This window comes from Mus caroli, chromosome 2 (assembly GCF_900094665.2).
Source record: "Mus caroli chromosome 2, CAROLI_EIJ_v1.1, whole genome shotgun sequence".
Classification (NCBI taxonomy): domain Eukaryota; kingdom Metazoa; phylum Chordata; class Mammalia; order Rodentia; family Muridae; genus Mus; species Mus caroli.
In genome coordinates this window covers 170,576,170-170,588,061 of record NC_034571.1, presented here as the reverse complement: position 1 = coordinate 170,588,061, position 11,892 = coordinate 170,576,170, and the positions used below count along the sequence as shown (strand labels likewise).

Below are 11,892 nucleotides of genomic sequence, written 5' to 3'. Positions count from 1 at the left end.
GAAGAAGAAGAAGAAGAAGAAGAAGAAGAAGAAGAAGAAGAAGAAGAAGAAGAAGAAGAAGAAGAAGAAGAAGAAGAAAGACCTGCTCAAGCACCAAAACCTAGTGATTGTTGGAGCTGGGTCCTGGCTGCTGCCCATCAGCTGCCCATATGTCAAGTTGAGACTATTGCCTCCTGAGGGATTTCCAAAGAGAACAGAAAGAAGCCATTGTGTGTGGGGAGCCAGCTGTGGCTATGCATTTTGGCAGTAGCAAGGGACTGGAGGTACCACAGATCAAAATTGACCCTTTAGACATACTTAACTGGGTCTCAAGGTGACTCTCCTACACAAGAGGGATAACACAAGAACCCAGATTTGCCCTGGACTCTTCTAGCACACAGTGAGGACCGCAGAGAACAGTGGGGAGCCCAGGGTATGGTTTCTGCTCCTTGGGCTGTACCGGGAGGCATGGAGATGAGGCTACTGTTTCAGAACCCCAACTGCTTGGCATAGACCTGGTCTCCAGCTGCAGACCAAGGCTGAAACCCAGTCTGAAGCTGGTACTCAGACTGCAAAGCCTGTCAGAGCCACTTCACTTAGAAGATTGGGGTCAGGCACCTGGGGATGGCAGCTCATACCCAGCTCCAGGGCCTCCTTCTGGAATGCCAGATTGATTTCTTAGGGCAGGATTTTCAATATAAAAAAAGTCAATTCCATGTTCCTCTTCTAAGCCTTCTCAGCCACAGCTGGCTCCTCCATCAGGCTAGAGGGAGTGGGATTGTCCCCAATGCCTAACAGCCTCTCAATAGCCAAAGCGTCTGTTCACCCCACCCCCACCCCATCCTTCTTTATTTTCAGAGGCATGGTCATTGGCATGAGTCAGGGTAAGCAAAGATGATANNGCAGTGCCCCCCACCCCTGTGAAGCAGCCAGCTGTGTGCTAAGGGCTCCCGGGAATGTGGGAAGCTTGGATGTTCAAGAACTAACCACATCCTTGAGAGGTGGGGCAGGATGACAGGCTGGAGCGCTGGTGTCCTTTTGACCAAGGACAGTTATATCATGGAGTCTCCTGTCTCCTCACTCAGCTCTAGAAGTCATCCTGTTCTGAGCTCTGGGATGGGGTTATTGTATTCTTATTTCTGTTGGAGCTGGCAGATGCCCAGATAGTTGTTAGGCTGAATGGATAGAGGGCGGACNGTGGACCTGCACTGGATGGTCTGGGTCTTGAACCACAGATTTTCTTTGGAAAAAGAAGGTCCTCACCAAAAAACAAGAGCATAGAGCCATGGAATGGCTGGCATTCATGATTATCTGAGATCTCAACACCTGCCCTAGGGACTTCTCTGATTGGGGACAGTCTCCCACTTTCTCCATAGCCCTAACTTCCCCCAACCTTCTGCTTGTCTCTCCTACTCAAGATGGAGCCTAGTTTCAGGACTGCAAAGCTGGCAGGCAGCCAGAGCTTAACGTCATACAAAAGCANGGAGAGAGTTGTGTTTCTTGACAGCACTGGCCCATAGGGACATCTAGATGCCCTTTAGGCAGTGATCTCCAATGGGCAGGTTCTTCCCGTACACTGAGGTTAGATACCCATAGCTGGCCTGGTGTTAATGGCACAATGAAAAGGAACCTCCTGGCCTTCAGCAGTGGAGTTGACTGTCCCAGCTGGGGCCCTGCCAGAGGGAGGGAACACATGGCAATCCATCAACATACCACAGCCAAATTTATGTTTCCAGTGCCGAGAAAGCGTATTTAAATTCGGCAAATGGACATCAGGGTAATTATCTTCACCAGGACTGGGATAAGGTCCAGGGCTCTCTGGGGACAGGGCAGGAATGTGCTATGGGCTTCACAGAGACAGTGAGCAGAAACTGGTACCAGAACAGCCCAGCAACAGAAAGGGAAGTCAGAGCTGCTCACCCTATCTGCTGGAAGAGAATCGCTTGGAAGAGAGGAGCTCAAAGTTAGTGACTGGAGCTGCTGGGAAAGCTCCATGGGCTTAATTGGAGGTAAATAGAAAGTCTGTGAATGTGCCCTTAGCCATGAATATTGATGAGCCTCATAGCCTTGCCTAGGTAAGCACTGGCTCCAGCAGGCACTGAGTTGGCTCTGGGATCATGCTTAAAACCACACAAGCATTTCTGGATTGGAGATGTGAGAAGCTATTTGCAGATGTGTCTTTGACAATAAGGCATGTGCAGAATTCCCTTGGGCAGACACTGTCAGGAGGACGAGGCTTCTATGGGTGTGGAAGGAATGGAGAGGGGTAACATAATGAGATTCAAGATGCTGCCAGGATGTTAGTGTCCCAAATGTCCAGAGGCTGTGATATAGGACGAGGAGGAGGCCCCTGATGTCAGAGCTGGGTCTTTCTTCCTTCTCCACTGACCTTGGCTTTGATATCATAGAAGTATCAACAATATTGCCACTCCAGATATTTGTGACAATCCATCTGGTAAGACAAATGTTAGAACATGCCAGAAGTTGAAGGGAAAAAAGTGTTCTCAGGTGCAAATGACCCCTTTTGTACAGCTCTGTTGAGATCATTCATAAACTCAGGGCAGGTGGAGTCTTGCCCGACACCTGCTAGCAGAACAATATCTCAGTATCCCCCTGCCTCCAGCCAGCTTCACCTGGAAGGCTCAAGACAATGCTTACCAACAGGCATCCAGCTGGGTTCTAGTCAGTAAGATCCATTGTGGACCTGGGACCTAGTTTGGAGGCATCTTGGTGACTTAGAGCCCTCTTCTTGTTCCTTGGTGCTTCCNATCCATCAACTTCCTGTCAACCTGAATCCCTGGAGTTACTGCTAGGGTGGGCCCACTCTCTTATCCAGACCACCTGGATAAGAATCCTACAGATAGTCTCCTCACCATAATAACAGTCCTGGATGCTGTCACCAGATGATCACAGGGCCTTGTCCAGCTTTGTCCCTCCTGCCCTGTAGGAGAATGGGTATCTAAATCCATGAGAGGTGTGTCTGTCCCCAGGACATCCTAATTACGATGAGTCAATTGCCTCCACTGTGTCTTAGAATACCCTCTCAGCAGTGGAACACTATAGCTTAATAGAAAAAGGCTCCAGGCACCTTAGGGCATCCTTAAATGCCACAGGGATACAGGGGTCACTCATACAATTACTGATAGTCTCCACTGTGCTGTAGCCTGAACAGGACTTGGGGACAGCAAGGAGGGAGTTATGTAAGTAGGTAAGGATGGCAGAGAACAGGGAGAGGTGGAAGACACATAGTCCTGCACTGGTGCTGGAGAGAGGCACTGAGTAAGGAAGAGCCAACCAGGAGACTGGTGGTTGGGAGCCTCTTGTATGGCTGAGCTCCACTATCAGTCTCCGGATGGGGCAGGAGATGCCTCAGCTGCAGGCTGTAGGCGCCCACAGCAGCTTCAAGAGTCTTGGTTGCTGGTGCCCAAGACTGAGATGCCCAAGGACACCCAAGGGCAAAGGGCTGGGAAAATTAGTNCAAACCCCATGCTCCCCTTTNTTAGTTGCCTAACAAGAGAAATGTCTTCCTTGTAATGATCTCCTGGCCTAGAGATCTGTGTCTTCAAGGCCTCAGGATAGATAGTAGTAGTGTGAGTGAGTGCCCTACTCAGATCCAGGGAGAGGCTAAGCATATAGGTTATCCCTCCCCCATAGGATCTCTTCAAGGAAATGAAGGTAAAAGAGAGCAGGGCAGGAGCTACGCCATAGGCTCAGTCACAGGGCAGGCAAGCAAGGTAACCTAGTCACAAGGGTTAGGAAACACAGCTGGAGAACTATAGCATTCACTATGTACATGTACATACCCTATGCACACGTATACACACTGTGCAAACATGCACCATATACACACACCATGCACAATTATCCTGTGCATATACATGTCCCATGTAAACATGAACACATACCATGTGTATACACATATGTTGTATACATANATACCATGTATATACATGCATGCACACATACATCCACACATCACATACTTTGTACATGCTTACCCCATGCATATGCATCCCATGCATATACATTCCAAACACACACACATACATATACCCTATATACACATATCCCATGCAAATATACCCCACATGCGCACACATGTACATGTAAACTCCATAAACATACACCCTATGAACATCCATACATCATGCATTCATATACCCCATGCACACACATACAAACATACAATGTACACACTCTACACAATTCTGTGTACTCACATACCTGCAAGCATACATAGCATGTATACACATCTATACATGCATATGTTGTGCATTCACACCCTGTACATGCCTACTCCATCCAAACACACCCATTCATGCACACCTCATACACACATACCTCATGTACCCATATATCCATGGCACATGCAAACTCTGAGCATATACCCTATGAACATACATAAACAACACACACATACATCCTGTATAAACACACAACCCATGCATACATACCCCACCCCACATAGATTCATGTACACATAAACTCCATGCCCATGCACACACATCCTATGTAAAAACATACTCTATGCACATACACACCATGTACACATACTTCACATGTACATACACACTCCACATATACACATAGGGAATTTATTTGTGCTTTATGTGTCTCTGTCAGCCTCTAGGCTTCAACAGTCCCATGGCTTTGGTAGAGGAGCCAGGGGCTACCTAGGCTTTACTNTTCTGCCCACTCTGGGGTCACAATGGGCTCTTGTCACAAAGAGACCCAATACTTATAACCCCTGAAGAATCCAGGTGGCCACTGGGGTCCCTGTCTAATCTCTATAGCCCCTCATGGACACTCACAGTGTTGTTTGTGGGATGTGTGTCTCCAAGAAACTTGACTGAATAGTCCAGGCCAGCCTGGTATATGGTTTCTAGGTGCTGTGTTGGTCCCCAAAGAACCTGAGACAAGTCACAATGACCTCAGGAGGGTGAGAGTGCAGAAGGCACCTACAGACTTTGCTGTGACCCCTGTCCTCTAAAAGAGAGCTTTCTACCCCCTCAGCATCTCCCCTTTGGCCTATCTGTTCTCAAAGCTTCAGCTATGGGGAACAGCCCCAATTTACTATCAGAGGCTGATCTGAAAGAGTAGGAGAATCTGTTCAAGATCTGTGACTNGAGGGACACTGTCAGGGTCAGGGACACTATCGGGGCCTAAGGCCTCCTGCCTTGGGNTCCTGTAACTCTCACATACCCCTGAAATTGGGGTCCTGATATGTCTGTGCCCAGGGGTGAAAGCATGGCTGGGCAGGGCTGAGCACTGCCCTGGAGAAGCAGAGTCTGTCCCATCATCAGATTCCGAGTCTATCACTACACAAAACACTGGCAGTTTCTTAGAGTCCAATCCTGACTCCATTCCTAGGAGGGCTTTCCTCTGAGGGAAGATGCTGGCCAGAGAACTTCATAGGCCATGGGCAGTATATAGTCTGGGTAGTATATAGTCTGGGCAGTATATAGTCTGGGTAGTATATGCTTGAGAGTCCTGTCCTCAGCTACTGGTGGTGACTTCTACCCATATCTGTGCTAGGAGGGGCTCAGAGATAGCCAGACACTCACAAAGTTCAAAGACCTGCAGCATCAAACTGTGCATACTGTCCTTACAAGCCATCACACGAGGGAAGTCCCATGGTACGGAGATGCAGACATACAAGGCCATGTGTTGAAATCCAAATGGAAGCCAGACTACTATGGAAGTCACCAGAGTTGGCCCACATGGGTAGTGAGGGGAATGTTGGGCCAACTTCAGACCTGATTTTCATAGTGACCTCAGGGGTCTCAGGATATCAGCTCCATGAGGGACCACAGGAACTCACCTGGCCAGGCTTGGAGGAGTAAGAAACAAGGTGAGTTGGAGGTGAAGGAGAATTTTCCAGAAGGACCTTGCATTCTCCCCAGAGGGTCACTTAATCCCTGGCTGGCCCTGCAGCTGCCAAGTGCAGAGTGATTCAGGAGGCTGCCCCTCCCCCACCCTCCACCACAGTCTCTTGTCCCTCCTGTCCTCCTGGTCATGTCCCTCAGGGTGGGAGCTGCATCGATCCTTCTCAGAGGCAGTTTCTGAGGGACTCTGGNTGGAATCATTTGCAGGCAGCCAGCTGGTGGGGACAAAGGGCTTTTCTTTGTCAGCCTGTCAGGACAAAATTCTTCACAAAGAGCCCGAGACCCACCACCTGCCTCAGCATCAGCTGCAGAGCCCAAGCCGTGTCACTGGGCTGGGGATCAGCAGGTATTGAGAGATTTAGGGTCTGGCTGCCAGGGCCTGAGTGTCCTCCCAGCCCAGGAAACAGGGCTACCCTTTGGGTTGTGTCGTATCTAATCTGCCCCAAGCCTAGACTCTGAAGGCACCCGAATTGTGGATTATAACTGTTGGCACTGAGATTTTTCCCCTGAGAGTTCCAAACTACCAGGAAGTTAAAGAGTAATCCAGGCACCTGATCCTTAGCACCAATAACATGGGACCAGTGCTGCCTCATTCAACAGCTGAGGAAACCAGGCTGAGGAAAGTGAATGGCTTGCCTGAGGTCACTGGATGGGAGGGGCTGAGCANTTTTAAATCAGCTCTGGCTACCAGCCATGATGCTGTCTCAGGGCCAGCAGCAAAACTTGGAGCCAGCAGGGAGATCGCTCTCATTCATCACCACAGTGCTCCCAGGAGCTGGAACCCTCCTCAGAGTGTTCATAGAGAATGANGTGCTGGGTGCTGAGGTGCCTGTGTGGGGAGAAAGGCAGAGCACTGACTGCCCCAGCTTTGCAAATTGATGGCAAAGAGGAGCACCCACAGGAAGTCAAGTGAGGAAGGAAGTCCTCAGGCTACTAAAATAAGGAAAGTGGGCTTTCGTATGCTAGCCGCAGCCAGAGATAGTCCTGGCTAGCATGCTGGCAGCTGCTGACCCTGGATGGCACAAACGTTCCCCTTAATACAGAAGCAGACTTCAGGGTGCCAAAGATCCCCCCCAGGCCTGGAGCTGCCACCGTGGCACCAGGCGCAGCCTGTAGCTTGCCCATTCTGTTTCATAGCATGACTAGAACTTGAGGTGGCTGGTAGTGTCCTGAGCTAGGAACAGCCAAGGGTCAGGATGAGTTCTGAACAGAGAAGGGCAGGAAGTACAGCCAGGCGCTGTGTACCCATGCAGTAGTAATCCTGATGGTGAATGAGTGCTTTGAGGCCTCANATCTCTGCTTCTGCTTGGCAAGACCTGGCCTTGGGTCCCCTCTCCCTGTGCTCACTGTAGCCACCTGCCCATGAGCNCTAGTCATGAACCCTCGCCCTGGTTGAGCCTGGTCCAGGGGTGGGGTTGAGAGTGACAGGGCAGGGCCCTAAAGGCAAATATTCCTTTCCTCCCTTCCTTTATTCTTCTGCTCTCCCTCCCTCTGTCTGTCCCTGCCTCCTGTCTTATTTCCTTCTGCTATACATCTTTTCCTCCATCTGCATTCAACACACACACCCAGTCACACTAACATCCCTTTCTGTGTNTGAGGCCCAGAGCCTCCCCACTGGATTCACATCCTTGTGGGATGGAGGCCTGGTGTAGCGGACACAGCCTTTATATGAATCCCTGTTTATACCAGCAGATGGTTACCATGGAAATGTCCTTGGGACAGGGTGTAGGGTAGAGAGGGCAGAGAGAGGGAGGGAAGTCCCTTCATAGGCCTGTATCTTTTGAACTACCTGTCCAGTTGGGCAGCAGGATCCTGGAAGAGAAGTGACAGAGCCAGAGAGGGAGGCATGTTCAGTGTTTGTTCTACCCCCACCCTCAGGACACGAGACTCTGGCCTCAGGGTCACCCTAACCTTCTTCCGGGGGTAGTCTATAGACTTGTAAACAGGGCTTTTCTTGCCTAGTGCCCTCAGTAAGAGCTTCACTTGGCGCCAGGATTCCCAGGGTCCCCAGCAGTGGTTTCTAGCCAGCAGGTGGGGCAGGAGGGGGCCTACAAATTAATGAGTGAGACTGATTAATCTGCTGCATTAGTAAATCCGCAGGGAAAGTCAACCAGCCAGGCAGATGTGTGTGAGCTAGTGCACGTGGTGCACAGGGCTGTGTCAGCAATGCCCTGAGGGTGGAGCTGACCCCCACCTGGCCTTTTGCTCAACGAGAGACTGACCGAGAGAGACTGCCCGCTGGTGTGAGCCGCTGTCCCAGACTGCTCAACCTGGAAGGCTGGGCACAAAGCCTGTCTCTAGAAGCTGTAAAGACAAACAGGCAACAGAGCTGAGCTGCCCACAAGAAACTCTGAGTTCCTCCTGATTCAGTCAGAAGCCAGGGTCTGATTCAGATTTGGTCTGAGGATTCCTACATCTGAATTGTCTGGAAAGGGCTGAAGGAAATCACAGATCTGTAGTTGCACCAACAGACTCAGATAGCAGGTGTACACTAACATCCCCAGGTACAAGCGGACTCCCCAGCATCTATACTGCTCCTATATACCTTCTGGAAGCCTCCTCGCGCTCACCCAGCTCACCACCCCTTCCCACCCTCTGACTCCCTCTGAAACTGTGGGAAAGACTCAGGATGGAGAAAGCAAAGTGGATTTACCCAGAAGGAGGTTTTGATTTGCNTGGGGCAGGAGTCAGGACCCTCATCCCCGAACTAAGAAATAAATATCATTCAGGCGGTGAGAAGCNTTAGTCTGCGTACCTTTCTCCACAGCCATATCTGAATGACAGCACCTAATCAGAGTTCCAGGGAAGCTGGAAGAAACGCCAAGGGACCCGGATCATGGTTGGCTACTTCTATATATTTAAGAGGATCTAACACTGTGTAGTCCAGGCTGACCTCAAACTCACTNTGTAACCCAGCCTTACTTTGAACTTGTGGCAGTCCTTCTATCTTGGCCTCTGAGTACTGGAATTATAGGCACACACCACCCTGCATCTATCCTTGGCTTCTGGTATTAATAGAAGACAGAGCTAACTGTGTACACTGTCACATAAGGCAATCCCTTGCTCTGTGCTAATATGAAGCAGAGGTATCACATCAAGATGGCTGTAGACCCAGGTCCAGCTGCAGTTTTCCCATGTGGGACCTGTTGGCCTCACTGCTCTCCCCAGATCCCTCGGGGTCCACCATGCTATACAGGCTTGCTTTCTGCCCCACAGGCAGTGCTCAGCCACAGGCTGATTTGTTCATCCAAGCCTACAAGTGTGCTTAGGAATACCTGACTAGTGCAGGAATGGACTAACACATACATGAAGCATGGAGCCATGGTCTGACTCTTTGGGGGACAGAGGTGGATGAGGACAAGCTAATCAGGGGANTAGCCCTAGTGGTGAGCGTGGAAAGAGCAGAGGTCTACTGAGGAAGCCAAGCTTTCCCTTGGCTCCTGGAAAGTCTCCAGGCAGAAAGGGAACTGCTACACTCTTCACATGAGGTCAGGGTGCCTACTCTGAAGCTTGATAGCCTGTTTTAGGATCCCACTACTGAATGTGTGATCGTGAACAAGTTGCTTAAATCTTCTTGCACCCACTTGGGAAGGCATAGGTAAGGTAAGAATTAGCCTTTGAGGGTACTGTGGGAGTCTGGCATATTAACACACCTTCAATGTTTGGGCCAGCATCTAGGAGGGCACAGGAGGAGAACAATGGCCACTGCAGAGGTGATCTGCCCTGGAGGAGAGTATTTGGGAAGTCATACTGTAGGCTTTGCTTACAGAGCATAGGCAGATGGCTCCTGCAACCTGGAGGAGTCTGAAGGTTCCAGAGCAGGTGTGTGACATATGTATTCACTGTAGGCCCAAGGGCAAGAGAGCTAGGTACACTACTGTTGGAGGGGCAGACTGAGGAGGTGGGTGGGGCAAGGTAGGGAGATTGGAAAGAGGAGGGTAGGCATGGGAGCCCTGTACTGTTGGGATTGGGGGGTCAGTACGGAAGGTCAGAGGGACAGTCAACCTCAGAGCCACCATGTCTGGGAAAAGAGAGGTATGTNCTATAGGGACAGGGACAGCACTTTCTTGCCTTCAACTTCAGGATTGTCTCCATCTGGGGGCTTGGAGCCAACGGCAGAGTCTCTGGGACAAGGCACAGTTGGAATCTGGCTTTTGGTGTTGGACAGGGTTTCTTTCTTCTTGGAAACCCGTTGTCTCTCCTTCCATCACCTGCTGCTTAGANGCCCCCTCCCTCTCGCACCTCTCCCCCAACCTCACCCCCACCCCGCGCCACCCTAGGAACCAAAGCACTCGAGCACCTTCTCCTTAGTGGCATCCCTCAGGACCATCCCTAGTACCCTGCAGCTTGTCCCCAAGCACCTCTCCTCTCTGGCCAGTAGCTCGCTGCTCACAGAGCTGAGGTAGGGAACTGCTTTCATGCTGACACCGTTTACCGAGAAGGCAGGGGCAGAGAATCTGCACGCTTAGAAAGGACAAAGATGGACCTTGGTCCCGAGCTGGCCCTGCGAAGGTCTGGACACCAGGTTCTTCTCANTAAAAAGGTGGCGCGGGGCCTGGGCGTCGCAGGATGATNCTTGGACTTGCCGTGCAGGAGGAGGGCGGAAGGCTGATGGGGAATGGGTTCTTTCCTCTCAGGGTTGGGCTAAGGAAGGAGACTTGTTATTTCTAAACTGCAAACAGTCACGCCAAGGAGGGGTGAAGTGATGGAGTTAGCTAGTGCCGAACAGGGCGCCCTCCTCGCGCGCACAGTCCCTGAATGCGCACCCGCAGCCTTCACNCTGCCGGCAGGGTTAAGGCTGGAGACTAGGGTTGGGGGCTCATTTCCAAAAGGCGCCGAGATGACTGGAATGACCACGGAGTCCCCAGCCCCTCCCGGCATGTCGGGAGCCTCAGGAGGACAAGGAAACTTTACCCCCACAAGGGGCCGAGCACGGCCTCCACATACCCTCGGGGCCCGGTCCGCCCCCTCCTCCCGCTCTCTCNCTCCTCCCTTCAGTCCCTCCCCCTCCTCCCCTCTCGCCGGCGGCTGGAGGCAGCAGGTCCGGGCGGGGCCGCGCCGCGGAGCCCACAACCTCGAGCTCCCGCCCCGCCGCCGCACCCCGCGGGACGAGCTGCGGAGCCCGGTTTGGGGACGAGCTGCCGCGACACGGGGCATGAAGTTGGGTGCGCGCGGGTCTGCGAGCGGGGGCGCGGCACTGCCGGGAGCCGCCCTCGTCTAGAGCCCGTTCTGTGAGCCATGGAGATCGGGGGCCCCGGGGCGCCGCCGCCGCTGCTGCTCCTGCCGCTCCTGCTGCTCTTAGGGACCGGCCTCTTGCCTGGTAAGTTTCGAAACGCGAAACGGGCCTTTTTCTCCCGGGTCCGGGCACCTAGGACTCCGGGGCTAGGGGAGAGGAGGCCCGGAGCTGCGGTGNCAAGCCGCGGGTGCGCGCAACGGGATAGCCACAGAGTCTCCTCCACCCACTACAGCTCCGATGTCCTGCGGTGCTAGCTGAGCCAGAGAGGAAGGAATCAGCCTCCAAGTGCTGGGAGAGGGGGTTTGAGTAAAGGCGGGGGGTGGGGGGATAGGGGTGGGGGAGGGTGGTCTGACTGCATTTCGGAGCTGGAANCAGAACCTCCAACTAGGATAGAGGTGGAGTCCACCTAGGAGGGAGGTTCCATCCAGCCAAATCTCGCTTTCAGACCGCCCCCCATGTATGTCCCTGTTTTCAGGGATCTGCCCCTACCCCTGGAGCTCCCACCCTACCCTTTCTGCTCCCCCAGGCTTCCTCCACCTCTCTTCCTCTAAGCGGACACCTTTCACTCTAACCCGTGATGGGGCTTCCTGCAGTTATTTAATCCTGGCCTTCCCACTGAGCAGAGGGGCTATGCCTTACTGGTCGGTTCAAGACACCAGGAAGAATGAGGTTGAGGGGGGAGGCTGGGGGGGGGGATACTCTAGGAGTCCCCTTCTAAGGAGTTCCCGTGTCTCTCAGGTGAGCAAGAGCCAGTAGACAGCAGAGGCTCCCCTCTTTCTTCCCAACCCCCTC

At 52.3% G+C, this 11,892-nt stretch overlaps 1 protein-coding gene across 1 annotated transcript in view; it reads left to right on the top strand.

The window, feature by feature from the left end:
- The first annotated feature begins 10,908 nt into the window (after positions 1-10,908).
- The window catches only part of Chrna4 (cholinergic receptor nicotinic alpha 4 subunit), a 16,274-nt gene continuing 15,290 nt past the window's right edge, over positions 10,909-11,892 (top strand). Inside the window, exon 1 of the mRNA XM_021156691.2 lies at positions 10,909-11,287. Within this exon, the coding sequence (XP_021012350.2) occupies positions 11,103-11,287 (185 nt within the window). The 5' untranslated portion in view covers positions 10,909-11,102. The remainder of the gene's footprint in view (positions 11,288-11,892) is intronic.